Here is a 20,149-nt window from a genome sequence, read left to right as displayed (position 1 = left end):
GGAACGGAACGGTGCCAGGAAAGCTGACTACATTCCCTAGAACTAGATCAAGCTTTGTTAAAGACCGGGCGCTGTGAGGATGCGAATATGAATGATGCGAAAAATCGATGACCGCATTCTGTTTATAGTTTTGAACTCCGAAAAGTATGCAGGTTACGATTCTACATGTTGCCAGGGAATTTGTTGGCCTTTGATGTCGAGTTTAAGGACTGAAAAAGTGATTTGTTTTGATCAGATTTTTATTACTTGTTTTATTAAGAACTAGCGGACGCCCACGTTCGCGTGGAATTCAGTTTTCACAAATCCCGCGGGAATCATGGATTTTTCCGGGATGAAAAGTTAATCTAGAGTAAAATCTATTTTCATTCAAAATTTTAGCCAAATCGCTTCAGTAGCCGCAACGTAAAAGAGGAACAAACATTTACACATTTACACACTTTCACACTTACACACAAATTTTCGCCTTTATAATATTAGTAGGATATCCAATTTTTTATAATTTATGTTTATAGGACATAAACATAAAGTTCAAATTCGAATAAGACGTGTTATAATGATAGGCGAAAAGTTCGTCGACGAGTGTCAAATAGCGGAATCGCAGCCCAGATCTCTTCTTAACGTTTGAATTAAGACACAAATTACTGACGTATGTATATCTGGTTGTGCCTCAACTTCCACTAAATTTAGAAATAATTGCTCCCAAAATCTGTGTTAATGAATAAAAAAATAACCAAGTTTCAAAAGTAGCAACCTTAATTTAGTTTCGGCAAAATGTCAAACGGAAAGCGTAACCGATATACACGGCATCAAAGCTTGTAAAACATAGAAGCGAGCGAAAAAAAAATACTGCCTTTTAAACGTTAAAAGGCACCGTTTACCGCGGACGCAAACACTTAGCTCCATTTTAATTAATAAGTAGCTGGAACGCCGTCAAAGGGAATGCATGAATACTTGCCAAACCGACCTCTGACGGTGCTTTTAAAATCTCCCCCTCTTAATTCAGAAGCTCAGAGAAACCAAAGGTAAACTGATTATGTCGCCAATATGCATTTTTTTACAGAAACGAGCTTAAAGACTCGTGTATATGTGAAAGCGTTTGATAGCTATGTAAGTAATTTGAGCAATCAAATTACGGTTTCGCCCGTCAAGTTTTCCTCTTGTTGGAAATTTATATGACGAACAATATCCTAAAGGGGTATTAAATATTATTATTTGACCTATATTATTATTTTATGAGTCAAAAGCGGCAAATAAAATGTTAGTGGGTTATTTATGTTTCTTTACCCTGTATACCTACCCCTTTTAAATAAGGATTCCACCTCGGAGTGAGCAAAATTTATTGCAAATTTTATACTTTAAAATTTTTATAACAAACTAGCGGTCGCTCGCGACTTTTTTCGCGTAAAATTCTGTTCTCTACAAATCCGGCACCTATGTTCTGCTCCAATGTCCAATTTATCTTTATACTATATTTCATCTAAATTAGTTTAGTGGCCTGACCGAGAATAGGTAAAAGATAGACAGACTTACTTTCGCTCACAAAAAAAAGAATTTTGTGACCTTTAAATAGTACGAGATACGGCATAAGAAATAATAATGACTAGGCAATCTTTTTGCAATGTGTCACTGTGAAAATTATCTATAATTTATTTCTTATTTCGGATTTCTAATAAATAACAGTTGAGAGTATATTTCTAATGCCGTATCTTAGACCAAAACTTGAATAATTTTTGTCACAGATATGTAATTTTATGAAAATTCTGAAACTACGTTAACAAGACGAAAAAGTTTGCTTTAACTGATATGAGCCTTCATTTTCGTTTTTTTAAAGTTATATCTGCTCGTTATCTCCCATTACGAAGTCGACCTCTTTATTTTCCTTAAACGTACTTAAGCCAGCTAAATCTGAGCCTCTGCCTTCGTATCAAGAAACTCTATAAAAAAAATGTCGTCACGGGACGCCTGGCAGATGTGAAACATCTCACTCTCTTAATTTAGGTCAGACATTTTATTATCAGAAAATAAAAAAGGTTATGTGTACTGTAGTAAACAACACTGTATCCACTACGGAGTATATATACTATATCCGAGCTCAGTGTAGCGAGAGAGATGGCTTAAGGCCGGATCAAGTGGGAGAGAATCGCACAGTCAATTGCGCATGGCGACGCGTCGCCACACCGTACACACTACTGCATATAGACTGTATGTATAATAATAATAAATAATAAATATACTTAAACAATACACATCACTATCTAGCCCCAAAGTAAGCATACAGAGTAGCTTGTGTTATGGGTACTAAGATAGTTGATATTATAATATTCATATACATTTCTATACTACATATAAATACTTATATAATGTATAAATACACACAGACACTGGAAAACACCCATGCTCATCACACAAATATTTTCCAGTTGTGGGAATCGAACCCACGACCGTGGATGCTGAAAGCAGGGTCACTACCCACTGCGCCCACACGGCCGTCATTTCTGGCGTGGTATATATATATATATATATACGTACGTACGGTACGTGCGGCTATAGATGTTTCACATCAAAAAGTAAGCTGTCATAGATACATTAAGCCAGTTTACGCAAGCAACAAGCTGTTCATTCATTCGGAATGGTGCACGAAGTCTGCCGAATCATGAGCTATAACAGTGTTAAAGCAACGCAATTACAATTACGAGCGGTCTGAACTTGACCTAGGGCAGGGATCGATGCCGCCCGCTATGCAAATAAGAAGCCGTTTCTTTGAGTCCACCGGACCCGCTCTAAGTGAGGGCGAGACACCTTTCGCTGTCTAACGTTACGAAACAAATTGTAATTATTCTACGCAATAAGAAGAATAAGAATTAGTATTGTCATACAACAATGTGGCAACCTTCTGGGCACTTTACCTATGATCGTCGATTCGGATGAATTCTACGACGCCTGAAACCTTTAGATATAATTTAAATTTAGTATATCTCCTTTCTAATTTTTATAATATGTAGTTATAGATATGTAGGTACGCAGTTTTAATATTATTGTAAAACTTATTAAATTTTTAACTTCTACGCAATATATTATGTTTATTGCGAGTATTTACACCTATAGGAAGAGCCAATGTTTTAACTGTTCCTAATTCCGGAACAAAAGTAGGTGCGGAACATATTTTTGGATTTAAAGTAACCTGGGTTAAACCCTTTATTTGTTTTAGAATCACGATATACGTTTTATTTAACTCGCCTTAAGAGTGGAGATGTCAAATGTAAATAGGTTAGTTAACACTTTTTATAATCTCACATAGTCATATTTTTTTGAGACGTGATTACATGAAAATTTTAGTTTTCTAAATGTGTTTTTAACAATACCCTAACTATATTCTGAATCTAAACTAGGTTCTGAATAGTCTATGGTCTGAAATAATATTCCGATGCCTGTTTTTCTTGATTCCTTATAACTTGGCTAGATTTTAGGCCACATTTACATTTATTATCAGTTGAGATCGTGACTTTATCTTAACTATAAAATTATATAAACTCAAAAGTTTGTATGGATGTTTGTTACTCTTTCATACAAAAACTACTGAATGGATTTGGCTGAAATTTGAAATGATTATCTAGGGTATGAACACATGCTTTTTATGCATGGAATAGTCCACGATTTCCGCGAGATTTCTGAGAAATTTAATTTCACGCAGAAGAACTCTTGGGCATAAACTAGTTCATCATGTATACATACTCGTATAGTTTTCGTAATCGAAATCGAACGGATCTTGGTTTGGTACATACTTGTATGGAAATACAAATCGATTTTACGAGTTAGTGTGGACTAGCATGTAAGCATTTTAAAAATAAATAATAATAATGTAACATAGGCTTCTTTTACTCCGATATTCCCGTAGAAACGTCTTATGTAAAGTGTTCCGTGCACGTACGTTGGGAACCTTAAAAACAGTCTAACTCTTTGTTTTCTTCAACAGCCGAAGGAGCGTTCAAAAAATTAAAACCCGAACCAGGCGGGACTGGCTCGTCGGGGGGCACATCAGCATTGTCCCCGTCCCTGGGCCCCCAGCACGCGGGGCACACGCCCACCACTGCCTCCTGCCCCACGCCCGCCAGGCGACGGCACAGGACAACGTTCACGCAGGTATACTAGCAACACTAGCAATAGTTAAAGCCCGAGCCAGGCGACACGGGATCGTTGGAGGACACGCCAGCTTTGTCCCCGTCTCTGGGCTCCCAGCACGCGGGACACATGCCACAGCGTCCTAGTCCACGCACACTAGGCAACCGCACAGGACGACGATAACGCGGGTATACTACCAACACTAGCAATAATTAAAGTCCGAACCAGCCGGGCTTCATTTAAAGTTTAGACCTAAGTGACCTGGCGGGCTAAGGGTCGTGATATTTAGTCCTGTTCAATCACTATAAGATGTCAGTGATAATGGCCTACGGCTTACGATATAACACCACCGACTTCCTAATTCCGGGCTGAGAATTTTTACTATGAATGTCATGGAAGAAAGAAAAACTTATATTGCATATCAACCTCTACTGTAACCCAGTTCCGAAGCCACGTAATCAATTGAGTTATTTAACGTAATTTCGTTAAAATTTTACGCTATCGCAAAAAGGAAAAGTCACTACCACTTGACGTAGTGTCCGCATGTCTTGCCACATTGCTCACCGTGCTGATTGATCATTCGCCTCGTTGTGTGCAACTATAATCATTAACTCGTAACTAATACTGATCTCGGAGGGACTGCCCTTCTCAATAAAAATAAAAAACATACCTACTCGTACCTATTTTGTTGAAATATTATATGACATTATAATAATTATTTTATTGTTTGAACAGGAACAATTAGCGGAATTAGAAGCGGCGTTCGCGAAATCTCACTACCCCGACATATACTGCCGAGAGGAGCTCGCGAGGACGACGAAGCTCAACGAAGCGAGGATACAGGTCAGTTGTGTCAAATAACATGTTTGAAAACACATACCAAATTTTACTACTACGACATATACTGCTGAGAGGATCTGGCGAGGACGACAAAGTTCGACGATGCAAGGATACAGGTCAGTTGTGACACACAACATGTTTGAAGACACATACAATATCTCACTACCCCGACATATACTGCTGAGAGGATCTGGCGAGGATGACGAAGCTCAAGGAAGCAACGATACAGGTCAGTCAGCACATAACATGTTTAAAGACACATACAAAATCACACTACCTTGACATATACTGCTGAGAGGATCCAGCGAGGACGACGAAGCTCAAGGAAGCAACGATACAGGTCAGTTATGACACATACCATGTTTAAAGACACATACATAATCTCTCTTCCTTGACACATATACCGCCGGGAGAACTGCTGAGGATGATAAAGCTTAATGAAGCGAAGTCACAGCTCAGTTGTGAGACATAACATTTATTATTTGAAGACACATACAAAATCTCACTACCCCGACACTGCTGGGAGTAATAACACAAGTAAGTCAAAGCGTATGTACGATGTTGACATCCCAACCCAACACAACCATCTTTTCAGCATTTGCAATAAATTGAGGCTATATTTTTGTACTCACAGAAACTACGTTTATTTTATTTTTTAATTAAAGCTTACAAATGAAAACCGTAATTTTTTCTACCAATATTACCATAGCCTTGTCTCGTTTATGTTGTGAATATTATACAACAAGTATATATTCCAAAAAGCTGCTAAGTGTTTATTTTGTGACGTCAAAATAAAATGACAGACAGTTAACTATTATCATACAGTTGAGATGGAATATGATATAAATTACTAAATTTTTATGACATTTCTACAGACAAGCAAAGATTTCGGATCAAGTAAAATATTTCGCATAATAAGGTATTAACAAAATTTATATTAAAATACTAAAGTCTGCTATTTTATATGATCTAAAGGCGCAAAATACGCGGAATACTCTTATCGTTCTTTTTCTTTGGTGGAATTGTCGAAATATCAATGATGCGAGAATACTTCGGTAATACAATTTGTAGCGTAGGCCGGAGGCGGATTGAATTAAACCGCCATCTGTCGTCCTCGGCTGTATGAATACGAAATACTTACAGTTGCGAACGATCCTTATCTCAGTTTTAAAATTGCTCAATCCCCCGGGACACGCTATTGATTTGTCCCGAGAGTACCTAATTCGGTGCTTTAGATATTTTATTCAGGTCGCGACTTTTAGCGTACATTTTAAATGCTAGAACTCGCAGTAAAAACCTAATCTTGAGTGTTCCATACGTAGACAAAAAAGTATGTAGACAGATGGAAAACGTTCATTTTGTTCCATCAAAAAAAGAGAACAATTATGCACAAAAAGCGAGACAATACAATTTAATATATGGTGTAAACAACTTTACACTGTGTAAAAAATTAAAAAAGTAACGGATGTATGTAAACGGATGTATGTAAACGGATGTATGTAAAATGATGTCGTTCACAACGATGGTATAAAGGTAAGATATTTTTAACTCATAGAGCCTAAACTGAAGTGGTAGAGTCTTTGCTAATAGTCAAACTTAACGTTTCGTATGTGCTTATAAATAGAGCCTACTTGAATTAAATGAATTTTGATTTTGAACTTGTTGCGAGTTATAGGTACCTGTTCACTTGACTGAAAATATACCTACGATATATATATTAATGAAAAGATGGTTTATTGTTGGTCTGTTAGGATGATTGGTATATCTTTATACTTGTATAACGGCACGTCAATCAGATGTCCACTGAATTCTCTGTCTATGACTTAATTAATATGTACAATTCTTAGATATATGTACAATTGTACATGGCAATTTACAGAAAATGCTGAAAAGAAAGGAAAAACAAAATTCATGGAGCTTTTAAACGAGTCTTTTAGAAAGACAACGTACTACTTAAAAATATGAAAGGCTCGTCGAAATATCATTACAAGGGAGACTTTTGCATACATTCCGCGTCTAAAAGCTCGTGAAACGCACACAGTATATAGAGTGCCAATACATGTAAACACACGTACAATGAGTTGCTACACTGGAGCCGTAGGAGGCTATTAACGTTCAGGCGACGCTACATAAGAATGTAAACGTTAAAGACGACAGCGACGTCGTTCACCCTCCTTCTAGAGGAAATTTCGATATAAAAATACAACGTCGTCGGGCGAGCGAGGGGGTGAGCGGCGGGCGGGCGGGCGGCGGCCCCTGAGGCATTGCAATCCCATCAAATGGATCCGTAACGAAGTTAGCCGCTCATCCTCCCCGCGCGCCTCTCGACATTGTCTCTGCCCTCAAATGAATTCTACAATTGGAAATAAGAAAATGTTTTGTTGGATCCGTGCTTTTTCAGTTTAAAAGCGACCATTTTCAGCGGATAACACGACGTCGCGCCGCTCGGGTAAATGCGTAGATACTTATCTGTTTTCTGTTATTGGGACAAAATGGCTTTGAGATCGTGCCCAATTTGATTTGGACAACATTAAAACATCTAGCATCTTTGTAAATTATTATTTATGTACTAGTTCTATTTTTGTTATGTCATCAGTAAGTTACTGTGTAGTATGATGAAATACTTTAATACTCTATAGTATTTTATTTTATAAATGACTAGTAGACGCCACGCGGTTTCAACCGTGTGGTTCCCGTTCCCGCAGGAAGACGGGGATAAAATAAAGCCTTCTTCGATAAATGAGCTATCTAACACTGAAAGAACTTTTCAAATCGGACCAGTAGTTCCTGAAATTAGCGTGTTCAATCAAACACACAAACAAACAAACTCTTCAGCTTTATAATATTAGTATAGATAGGTGGCATGACAAAACTACTAGATACATTTTAACGAAATTCTATTGCCAAAATAAAACAATAACTGCATCAATGTTGAGAACGGTTTAGAGGATTATAAATTACTAGCATACGCCGCGTGGTATAGATAAGAACCTATCTTTGACCTATCTTCAGTCAAACCCATTTTTCGAATGTCGAGTTTTCATCAGATTGTTTGGAGTCCCTAAAAAGCTATCGTGACTATTTTTACAATGGTCTGTAGGTGTATAAATGCTTGTATTCAGCCCAAGGGCTTCATTAAATTTATATTTCAAAACAACATTTGAACTAATTTCTAAAAATTAGTAGGAATCAACAGGGATGGCCCGGAGGATCAACTGATTTAGGTGCTATTTTTTTATTAAGGTAAGATTATATGAAAACATCTGCTTTTGATCTCCTAGTCTTTAGTTATGAAATCAAGTAAAAAGGCATATATATTGTCTTATTTTTATGCGAATATGATAAAATTTTGATAATATATTGAAATTTTATCATCATCATTAGGTGCCTTCTTCCAGCTGAAGTTTGGCGGTCATGTGTAGAAAACTCTTCCGGTCTTTTGCAGTATTTTTAAGCTGTGTATATGTTAACTTGGTCCACTCTTTGACATCATCTATCCACTTTCTCCGCTGTCTTCCTGGAGCACGTTTTCCGGGTATCTTACCTTCTAGGATCAACCTAGGAAACTCATAGAGGGATCCCCGTTGCAGATGCCCGAAAAATGCGATTTTCCTCCTCTCAATGGTGGTCATGAGGCTTCGGTTACAATTGGCTCTTTTTAAAACTTGATCATTCGAGACGAAGTCTTTCCAGGAAATTTTGAACATTTTCCTTAGTCCCCACATCTCAAAAGCTTGCAACCGCCGACAACACTCTTGATAGTAAAAACAGAACTAAACTAAACAAAGCAAATAAACACCGCGAGCAATTTTTTAGTCCGCGATTAACTCCTAATTTAACGAACCAATTTTAGTCAAAGGCACAGAGATTGATACATAATATCTGGACTAGAATATAAACCACTTTATACAAAAAAAGAGCTACATGGGAAAAAGCGCAGGATGAAACAGCTATTAGATATATCAGCAGCATCGGATACATAGAGTAGTCTAAAGCATCATTTTTAATTTGATCCATTCTAATAAATTAATGCCATTAACGTCATAAAGAGCATCCTAACATCTGCATCTTACGTATCGGATATAGCGCATCAAACGAATTGTAGTATTCTTTGTATAGAAAATCATACAAGTGCGTCCACAAATCAGCATCGTACGTACCGGACGCATCGCATTAAACGGATTTTTAATTTTACGGTAGATTCTTGCGATCCGTACGATGCGGATCTGTGGACACACTATTATAAAGCGGAAGAGTTTGTTTGTTTCTTTGTTTGTTTGGTTGCTTTAACGCGCTAATCTCAGGAACTACTGGTCCGATTTCAAAAATTCTTTCAGTGTTAGATAGCCCGTTTATCGAGGAAGGCTATAAGCTATATATTATTAAGCTAAGACTAATAGGAGTGGAGTACCAATGAAGAATGTTTCAAAAATCGGAGGTTTATTCTATTGAGAGAGCTTCCGTTGCGTGCGCTGCGTAAACAGTTAAAGTTTCGCAAAATTTATGTATGACAGAATTGTTCGCCTTTAAAAGTTTTAAAAAATAGTCCGAAACAGTATATATCTATCTTTTTTTTATATTTTATATTTTAGCAGATATAGTACCTTTTGTACTTTAAGAAATTATGACTTTATATACAAAGAATACTACAATCCGTTTGATGCGTTGCATCCGATACGTAAGATGCAGATCTGAGGATGCTTAACGTGAATCCTAAGTAAGTATAGTTCAGAAATGAGAATCCCATATAATTTGTACATTGATCCTTGTATTACACATTTCCTGTATTATTCTGCGAGCACATAACTTAACAAAGTACAAAACATCGCCGTAATCTGTGTTGTCAACGGGAATGAGGCGTGCGTACTTTGATATGGTGATTACAGCTGATTAGAGGGAGAGGGCCGAGGGAGCCGCCCTCTAGACGCACTCCCCATACAAATAACACCGATACATACCAACCCACCGCACAACATTGCAGCCATACTAATTTGAACCCTACACCTAATACCATAAAGGCGATATTATGATGGATTATCCATGTATACGTACATAGTATATACATAGTGGGGTGAAGAAACATAAATGGGATATTAGTTTTTTTCGCAAAGCAATTCGACATCCGTCCCTTGTGCGCGTTGTGATGAAAAACGAGGCAATTTCCGAAACGGGGTTTTTTGATACATGTTTCGTACTATCCTTGCTTATAATTTTATTTAGGAGTACGAATATTTAAACTTTTTGGTCACTGTCATGTTCACAAAAAAGGAATCCGTTTCTAATTAAAAAAACGTGTGCGTCTCAGGACGCTCGACAGAAGTTATAAACTAAGTTGAACTAGTTCATATTGAAATTGTTAACTTAAAAAATCTTTACTTAGTGTTCATCTATGGTTTATAGAGGAGAAGAACATTTTGATAGCAACAACATAACTGAGCGCAAGCCAGACAGAATGGCATTGTAACGCGGTTACGTTACCAAGCGGTTAACCCGAGTTAAAATATCACTTCAAAAATGTATGGGAATTACCTATCCGATTAATAAGTTAATCACGTGACTTTTCCCATAAATTATTGAAACGTTGGCGATTGTAGAAAGAGTATTGTATTACTCGTATGTCTAGAGCGGCAGATGTTATAAAGATTTTTGTGACGGAGCTCCTTGCTCGGAGCTCTGAGGAAAAAGTATGAGTGTACCTATAAATATATCTTTGCTTAGTATTAGTACCGCCATTCTACGTGTGCATGATTTGTATATAGCTATTAGAATAAGTTAGTTCTTAATAAAAAAGAAACATGTGCATCACTCGAAAGAAGTGATAACTTAAGCCTGCTGCCGTATGTGTGAGAAAAAGGGTAGCCAGACAGAGTGGCGCCGTAACGCGTTACGTTACAAACTAGTTTACCCTCATGTAAGAAGTTATCACTTCAAAAACGAAATGACTTAATTGTTAACAGGGTTTCATAAAATAAGAGAAGATTAAACAAGTTTGTCTTCACCAGGTCTGGTTTCAAAACCGGCGGGCGAAGTACCGTAAGCAGGAGAAGCAGCTGCAAAAGGCCCTGGCGCCGGCGGTGCTGCCCGGCTGCAACGGCATGATGCGCAACATCCAGGGGTACCGGGGCTACCAACCCTACCCGCACCCCAACACCATCAACAGATATCCACAGGTACCCTCACTCTAATATTTGCTCCGTTATTAGGTTACTGCGTATACTGTTGAGCCGCGATAGCTCAGTAGATATGACATCTGCCTCTGGTTCGAATCCGGTCCGCGGCATGCACCTCCAACTTGTCAATTATATGCATTTTAAGAAATTAAATATCACGTGACTCAAACGGTGAAGAAAAAACATCGTGAGAAGACCTGCGAACCGTGAGAATTTTCTTAATTCTCTACGTGTGTGATGTCTGCTAATTAGCATTGGGCCAGCGCGGTGCACTATTGGCCATACCCCTATCATTCTGAGAGGAGGCTCGTGCTCAGCAGTGAGCTGAATATGGGTTGATAATGATGATGATGATGTATACTGTTACATAGCAGATCATAAGAGTCGTTTCGTGGCGTGAATCGCTTGTTAGCATGGAGTGAATTCTGTGTATAACAGAAGTAGTGTTTATTAGCTTACAAAACATCACTACAGCGAATAGCAAAACAATAACAAAGAGTCGTTTCGTGGCGCGAATCACTCGTTAGCATGAAGTGAATGCTGTGTATAACAGAAATAGTGTTTAACAGCTTACAAAGTAACACTACAGCGAATAGCAAAACAATAACAAATGGTCGTTTCGTGGCGCGAATCGCACGTTAGCATGAAGTGAATGCTGTGTATAACAGAAGTAGTGTTTAACAGCTTACAAAGTAACACTACAGCGAATAGCAAAACAATAACAAAGAGTCGTTTCGTGGTGCAAATCGCTCTTTAGCATGGAGTGAATTCTGTGTATAACAGAAGTAGTGTTTATTAGCTTACAAAACATCACTACAGCGAATAGCAAAACAATAACAAAGAGTCGTTTCGTGGCGCGAATCGCTCGTTAGCATGCGCCGCTAATCAGTCGCTCTGATTACGCTATAATGAGATTGCGACCGAAATTCGAAAATAATGCAAATATCACGACAACACGCGGGCGGGCGCGGACAATGCGTTCGTTATGACGAATATAACGGAAGTTTTCATGCAAGAATCTGCCATCCAATTGTTTGTCGGCACACATAATTATTTTAAATGTATAATTTATATTCTCTCATTTGTTTAATTGCAGTTTTTTTAACAGGATGATAGTTTTTAAACGGTCTTAAATTGTTCATTATTGTTCTACTAATTTGAAAAAAAATATCATATTTTTTGAGACGTAATTACATAAAAATTTAAATTTTTAAATATTTTTTTGACAAAACGAGCCAAAACGTCTGTTGGCCATGATGGACTATTCAACTGTTTTATGACGTCACGTTAACAAATTATTTACAAACGAAGCGTTTAACAAAATTGTTAGTTAACAATTACTGACATAATATTCAAGTAACATTGTGACGTCATAATGGACGACATCGTTTTTGACGTTAGGAAAATTTGAAAAATATATGATTTTAAATTAAGTTTTATAAGAAATCCTTAACTTTTTTAATTAATATCGATATATTTCGGATTCTTTTTCCATGAAACACGAAATTAATATTAATTTCGTGTTCGTTTCGTGGTCCGAACTGTTTTAAATATTAAATTTGATATGAGTCAACTACCCTATTCTTAATTAAGTATGTTCTAAAAGAGTTAAATAAAATCCAACGCTCCATTTGCGGATGTTATTCTAACAAACAGAGTACAAGACTCATTTATTTCCTTATTATCGGACGCCCGTGACTTTTTTCCCATAGAATTCAGTTTTTGACAAATCCCGCGGGAATCATGGATTTTTCCGGGATGAAAAGTAGCATGTGTGTTAATCCAGAGTAAAAATCTAGTTCCATTCCAAATTTCAGCCAAATTGGTTTAGCAGCCGCAGTGTAAAGGCACAAACATACACACACTTTCACAAACACAAACTTTCGTCTTTATAATATTAGTGTAATGTTATGTGATGGATGGATATCTCTTACCTACACGCCTGGAGAAGCGAGCAAATTATGTCTCGTACCGACTAAATCCCGTGGTTTGGCGACCCGTCGCCTGGAACAATTATCGTGCGTCGGGTTGCTAAACCGCTCAACCGTTCAAGACTCTAGTCTAGAGTGAAAAAACTCCTCACAATAAGCGAATATCAAAACCTTGATCGAACAGCCAAATTGGTAACGTCTCAAGATGTAGGACGAAGCTTATCTCGATAAGATTATTTTCTAAAACACTTAACGGAACAATGACGGTTGACTTAACATTAATAGCTGCGTTTAAAGCGGTATACATGATAAAGTTAACAATAGAATGTCAAAATAGCCGCAAAATTTTATTAATCTATAGTAATATTATAAAGTGAAGAGTTTGTTTGTCCGTTTAATTGAACGCGCTAATCTCAGGAACTACTGGTCCGATTTGAAAAATTATTTCAACGTTAAATAGCCCATTTATTGAGGAAGGCTACAGGCTATATATTATCCCCGTATTCCAATACGAGAACGGGAACCACATGGGTGAAACCGCGCGGCGTCAGCTAGTTTCATTATAAAATTTTTGTAACTTCTTCCGCCCTTAGACCAGCCCCAAAATCGGTTCTTAACTATAAACTACCTCCAAGCCTTTCTTATATATAGGAAATATGTAGCCTAGACCCACCACGCTGCCATAACTAACGCTATGATAACTAACAGCCAATAATGGATGTTTATCATAACAACCAGGATCGACGGCACAATGTGATATACTCTTATATAGCTGCAGATAGGTTGAAAATGGTAAATTACACAGCCGTCGATAATTGTGATTAAAAATCATTTCCCGCTGTGGTGATTGCTGTGGTTCCAATATTTTCAACGTCGCATTATCCCCATTAGCGAAGTGTTGATCGTCATAAATATCAACCGCGAAGCCTCGTGCTGGTGAGCTGTAGACAAATTGTAGCGGATTTATACATGTTTCAGTGAACTTTGTAAGTTCACCTCGGAATTTGAGATACCAGCTAAATCCATATTTCCATACTAATATTATAAATGCGAAAGTAAGTCTGTCTATCTGTTTGTTACCTTTTCACTTCTAAACCACGAAACCGATTTTAATAAAATTTGGAGTAAGCTTTTAGTACTTTAATCCTGGAAAAATCCATGGTTCCCTCGGGATTTGTAAATGAAGAATTTCACGTTAACTTGTATTTCGTCATTCTAAAAGTTGTCACAAATCCTACATAGGGTAAAATGTCCACGAGTATTAAAATTTGAGGACAAAAATCGATTTTTGCTACCTCTGTTCTCGAATTTTAACAGCCGCGGACACCCTGCCATATGCAGCGATATTTTATACTATTTAAATTTAGCTACTCCACTAAGCGCACACATGCACAATCTTGTGTTTTCGCGGAGAAACAAAATCGACATCATCATTAAAAACCCATATTCGGATCACTGCTGAGCACGAGTCTCCTATCAGAGGGATTAGGCCTTAGTCCACCTCGCTGGCCAAATGCGGATTGGCAGACTTCACACACGTAGAGAACTAAGAAAATTCTCAGGTATGCAGGTTTCCTCACCATGTTTTCCTTAACCGTTTGTGACACGTGCTATGTCTTTTTTTAATACACATAACTGAAAAGAATCGAAGACAGAGATCATATCCACTGGGCTATCGCATCACTACTCCTAAATCAATTTTTCGTTTTCATAATGATCTTTCGCAAAGTAAAGCCTGCTTCTATTCATCAGCACCACGGCAGCTACGAGGAGCTGCAAAAGGACATCTTCTCGCTGTCGCAGATGGGCAGCGGATCATACCCCATGCCGCAGGGCTTCTCCATGGGGCACAGCGCCAACATGAGCGCCGTCGGCATGAGGCAGGACACCATGGGTTAGTATTAACATTGAATATGCTGAACTTGACCATGCTGTACTATGGAAGAACCATAGTCAAATTAAAATTACAGTAATTCGGCAAGAAGGGTTATGTTTTTATGTAAGTATGTATGTCATATACTTTATTACATCATATCTTCCAAATCGCTAAATGGATTTTCGTAATTAAGATATCGTTAGATTCGTTTTAATAACCCAAGTGTTTTTAAAGAGGTGAAGTTAAAAAAACATGAAATCTGTGAGACGCTACAGACTCTTTTAGAATTTGAAAAATTCGATATAGATCAAATTTAAGGGCTCAGCAAGAGGATTTCAAAATGATAGATCATGGTCATATTAAACACTACAAATTAGAAAAACATCATTTATTAATCGCTATAATACTACGCGGCCAAAAGTAATAGGTAGATAAAGTATAGCATTTTACCTACATAATATTACTAAATTAACAATATTAATAGCACAGGATTTCTGATGCAATGAATAATATAAAGTTAAGTAGGTAGCAACTAAGAAGTTGGTGGTGTAAAACAAGAGGTGGTGGCGGGAGCGGCAGCTTTCATCAACTTTCTATTAGAACGTCAGGGCAATTATAAAAGTTGCGGGCCCAGATCGCGACCCCGTTTTATACAAATATCCCTTATAATAATGAGAAAACTTGCTCTTTGCCGGCCGCGGATAAGTTCCGCCAGATGATCTCCGAAAGGAAAAAAAAACTTAATTAGAATTTGTTAAAGTTGCGGGAATTCTTTCCTTTTGTTCGCCGCGCAGTGTTTTGTCATAGACGTTGGAGCGGAGACTATTTAAACTTGGTGGAAAATTGGACTATTAAACTTGGTAGGATGTTGCTTCGTATTACTCGTCTTTCGGTACGTTTTTAATGCTAAAGTTTTGTAAATTGACTACTTAAATATTGTTCAAAACTTTACGCTTAGGCACATTTTACTTTAATTCAAAAGTATTTTTTATCGAAATTTATTTAACTTTTAAATGGCAGTTTACCTTTTTTTTAAGAAAACCGGAGCTTATCCTGATTCCGATTTCCGATTTGAAAATCTTTTCACTCTCGTGTATACAAAATAAAATCATTAAATACTTTTATATAAAAAATCTTTGAGCTAAAATTTATTTAACTTAGATGGGTCCTGATTAAATTTAGATATAGTATTGAGTTGTATAAGAAATAAGCTACTTTTCATCTCTATATTCCCACAATAGATTGAAAATTAACCAATATTATAAATACGATCGATGAATGAAGGGTGTTTGTCACCCATTTTTGCCGTGGCTGGACGAATTTGCATAAAATGGCACATAGATAGATTGGGGAATATAATTAAGCAGCTTTTCATCACGATATTCAACATGAAAATCAAAGACCTAAGCCAGTAAAACTGAGGCACGGCTACATTCTAAACCTAGCCAACCTTTATAGATAAGTCGTGGCTGTAAATATAAATAGTATAATACATATCTACATTGAGACGTGCGCCGTAGAAGACGTCGGTACGTTTGTTAATTCAATGATCCTTGAGTTTGCGGCCGGAGATTATAAATTTGCTGCTCAACTCAAGACGTTCTAACTTATACGATATATTTAAGATATGAGTGTTTCGAAGGAGCTGAGTTTTGCACACGTTATAACTAACAATTTAGATATGCTGACCTAGTTAGATGGCTGAGGATTTGTTTTTATATTTTGCCTGACATGCAGATAGGTATGGCAAAAATATCAAGTTTAACTCATAAAATGAAGGCAAATACTGCTAAGTATTTACTGACTGAATTTCCAAGGTTCATCAAACTCATGTTTGGTCACTTTGGCTTAGAATTATAGTAACGGTTATGAGCGAATCATCGGTTCATATAAGACCACCAATTATACAAAACCTTGCTCTTTGAATGTTAAGATCAACAGTAAATTACTTTTTAATACAAGGATATATTTATTGTATACCAGCCCTACCCGGTGGTTTCACTCGCATATATCGCATGCCTTAGAAATCTATACTAATGTTATAAAGCTGAAGAGTTTGTTTGGTTGAACGCGCTAATCTCAGAATCTACTACTAGCTCCAATTTGAAAAATTCTTTCAGTGTTAGATTGCACATTTATCGAGGAAGGCTATAGGCTACATTATATTATCCCCGTATTTATAGGAGAATGGGAATCACGTGGGTGAAACCGCGCGGTGTCAGGTAGTATCCAAATAAAATTAAGAAAATTATTCCCTACTTTATTCCACTTCTGTGCCGTTCAAGATCCTTTCAGCCGTTCTGGTTAAATTAAGTGGCAAATACCCGTTTATCAAACTTTTGCAATAATAATATTAATAATATTATTTATTTATTACTCTTTATCTGTACACTACAATTAGAATATAAACCTAACAGAAACATACCAAGAAGTAAAATACAAAAGGTGGCCTTATCGCTTAGTAACGATCTCAACCAGGCAACCTTAGGATCAGGAAAATAATAGGGCATTAGTCAGTAGATGGTGTGTACCTAAAAATAATATTAGTTAGTAAGCTTTCACTATATTACGAGTCCTTTAAAAAAAACAACATCATAGCTTGTCGCAGTTTCCATAAAATGTAAAACCAACGAATTTTTTAATCGTGTGACATTTTTCGCTGAAAAATCTGTAACAGCCTATTTCGGATGAGCTATAAAACGCGGCAAACCGTAAAACGTATAAGCGCCTCCAGCCGGATTCCTGCGTAGAAAAAACGAGCCGAGGCACCGTTCCGTAGATATTCTAATAAGAAAATTTCCACTACATTTACTTTTACGGGCGTCCTCGCGGCGTCTTCGCAAATATCTTATTTCCTGGGGCGAGATTGCATCTTGAGAAAACGCGAGGGTCGAGTCTTGTGCTCTACGCGTCTACGGGCTACGGGCTACGACCCTCCGCTACGCCCACGCTTCGCTATATCGCTATGTGCTACGAAACTGCTACGGACCCTCAACTCGAAGTGTAATCAATAATGGGAGGGCATTTACGAGAACATTGTTAGAATTGAGATACCCTCGATATAGACTCATAGGTACTTTGTAAATAGATAGAACATAACTGGTGTATAAAATAATTTTGTGTTTTAAAATTGTAGCTTTTTTAGTAAATAAAGGAGACCGACAAATGGGCAATGCGAAAATCTTTTTTTTTATAAAAATCAAAATTACAAAAAATATTATATATATATAATTTAGAATTTACAGTTGTTAATCTTTTTTTATTATTAAACGTGTATTTTTTGTTGAAGTCGAAATTTTATATTTTGCTTAAGAAACTTTCAATCATCCTGAAATTAAAGCAGTCCAAAGCTATTATTATTATTTAATAAACGACACTATTGTGGAAGTTGTAACGGTTGATTCATCTAATCTGAGCTAGTAATGATCGGACTCGTTATTTAATCTCAAATTGAATTTGCATACATTTGCACTTATAAGACAGAGAGATTTGAATCTTAGACCCAACCAACGAGACAGCTATAAACCACCTTATTATAACATCTACTGTCAGCCGTGCCTAGCGACCACCCTACCGGGAAAAATATACCGCCAAGCGATTTAGCGTTCCGGTACGATCTCGTGTATAATCCAAAAGGAGTGTAGATTTTCATCCTACTCCTAACAAGTTAGCCCGCTTCCATCTTAGATTTCATCAACACTTACCATCAGATGAGATTGCAGTCAAGGGCTAACTTGAAAGGATAAAAAAGAACATCGCCTTTGCTTTAACCACTGTCTTCTCCACAGGCATGAGCGCAGAGGACGAGTGGTACAACAAGTCTCTCTCCGCACTCCGGATGAACAGTGGTCACCACGCGAACCTGGCCGCCGCGCCCATGCTGCAGTACCAGACCTAATCGTTGCTCCACGGCGCCGACTACTCGCCGGCGCCGGCGCATGACTATGCGCCGCCGTAAGCTTATCGCCAATTGTGCACTACCACTGAGAGGAATTTACCTTCCAAACTTCTAGGCAAGTGCAAGACAAGTTCCTTGCAAAAGTCTCCCCAACAAGTAGCGAAATCTACGTAACACGAATACATAAAAATTGGGGCTGTAGCCAAGTTACACATCAATTCTTTTTTTTTCTACAAACGTTAACACTTCAAAAACTAAAAATGTATGGAAGCATATCCGATTCATAGGTTGGTCATATGACCTATCGATAACGAATGTCATCTCCCATACATTTATTACTTTTCGAAGCGTTAGTTTCGTTTGTAGAAAAAGAATTACTGTGTAACTTAGCTATATTATCTACATATTTATTTACACTGGTACTGTTGATATTAGTGAAATAACCCATATGTTTATTCTTATTGTGAAAACTGCAGGAAAATCTGTTTTCCGCATATTTGCTGATAGACAAGCAAACTATTTCAAAAATGTTTTTCTCCTAACGGAACATTTACAGTTATGCTAATTTTATTCAAAGTAAGAATAAAATTCTCCTACTGAACCATTAATACTGTCACAGCTTCGTTGATGCAGTATGAATTTTCGGTATACCCATTACTCTAGATTTTTAAAGACTTTAACATAAAAATGTGCATAATTGGAAGGACAATATCTCTCAGTGTACGTGCAATTGTTGTATTGGTACTGTTTACGTCATTCCCATTTCAAGTACTTCAAAACTATGAACAGGTTTACTGTTTTAAACATCCTGGACACTAAAAAACGATACGAAAACTGCGCAAAATGCAGATACATGTGTGACCAGTAACACATAATAACTTAATCGACATTAACATCATGGCTTGCGGATCGCAGAAAAAGCGTTTTCTTAACTTTCACGAAACCATGACCTTAAGGCCAGACCATAATGGCTCTTCTACACCATCGATCGTGACAGACGAGATCTCTTGTATTGTAAGGCATATTCGCCTATGAGTTTATTCGCATCTATGTCGGATTATGGACAAATGACAAAGGAAATTTTAAAATAGACATTACATTTTCGTAGGCCACATGACTGTCAACAGCTAAGCAATAACAGCAATCATGTAACACGCTCTAGCTGTCACTGCCGATTGTGTAGAGCAGCCATAATAAATGGATATAGATAGACGCAGAGTAAATCGCAAATTACCAAAGCCTACAATACAAGCAAGATAACTTGCAACTTCCGGATATATGCAGTTAAGGTTTATACGTAAATCTTTTAACTTGT

General features: G+C 37.3%; 1 protein-coding gene across 1 annotated transcript in view; it reads left to right on the top strand.

Annotated features, from left to right (window-relative positions):
• Window positions 1-18,935, top strand: part of LOC112054203 (homeobox protein unc-42) — a 33,749-nt gene extending 14,814 nt beyond the window's left edge. The window contains exons 2-6 of the mRNA XM_052886134.1: window positions 3,974-4,140; window positions 4,855-4,962; window positions 10,962-11,129; window positions 14,795-14,954; window positions 18,725-18,935. Of these exons, the coding sequence (XP_052742094.1) occupies window positions 3,974-4,140; window positions 4,855-4,962; window positions 10,962-11,129; window positions 14,795-14,954; window positions 18,725-18,834 (713 nt within the window). The 3' untranslated portion in view covers window positions 18,835-18,935. The remainder of the gene's footprint in view (window positions 1-3,973; window positions 4,141-4,854; window positions 4,963-10,961; window positions 11,130-14,794; window positions 14,955-18,724) is intronic.
• The last annotated feature ends 1,214 nt before the right edge of the window (window positions 18,936-20,149 follow it).

The sequence above is a fragment of the Bicyclus anynana genome, chromosome 16 (assembly GCF_947172395.1).
Source record: "Bicyclus anynana chromosome 16, ilBicAnyn1.1, whole genome shotgun sequence".
In the NCBI taxonomy this organism is placed as follows: domain Eukaryota; kingdom Metazoa; phylum Arthropoda; class Insecta; order Lepidoptera; family Nymphalidae; genus Bicyclus; species Bicyclus anynana.
Note: the sequence above shows the minus strand (reverse complement) of the source record. Positions and strands in the feature narration are given on the sequence as shown.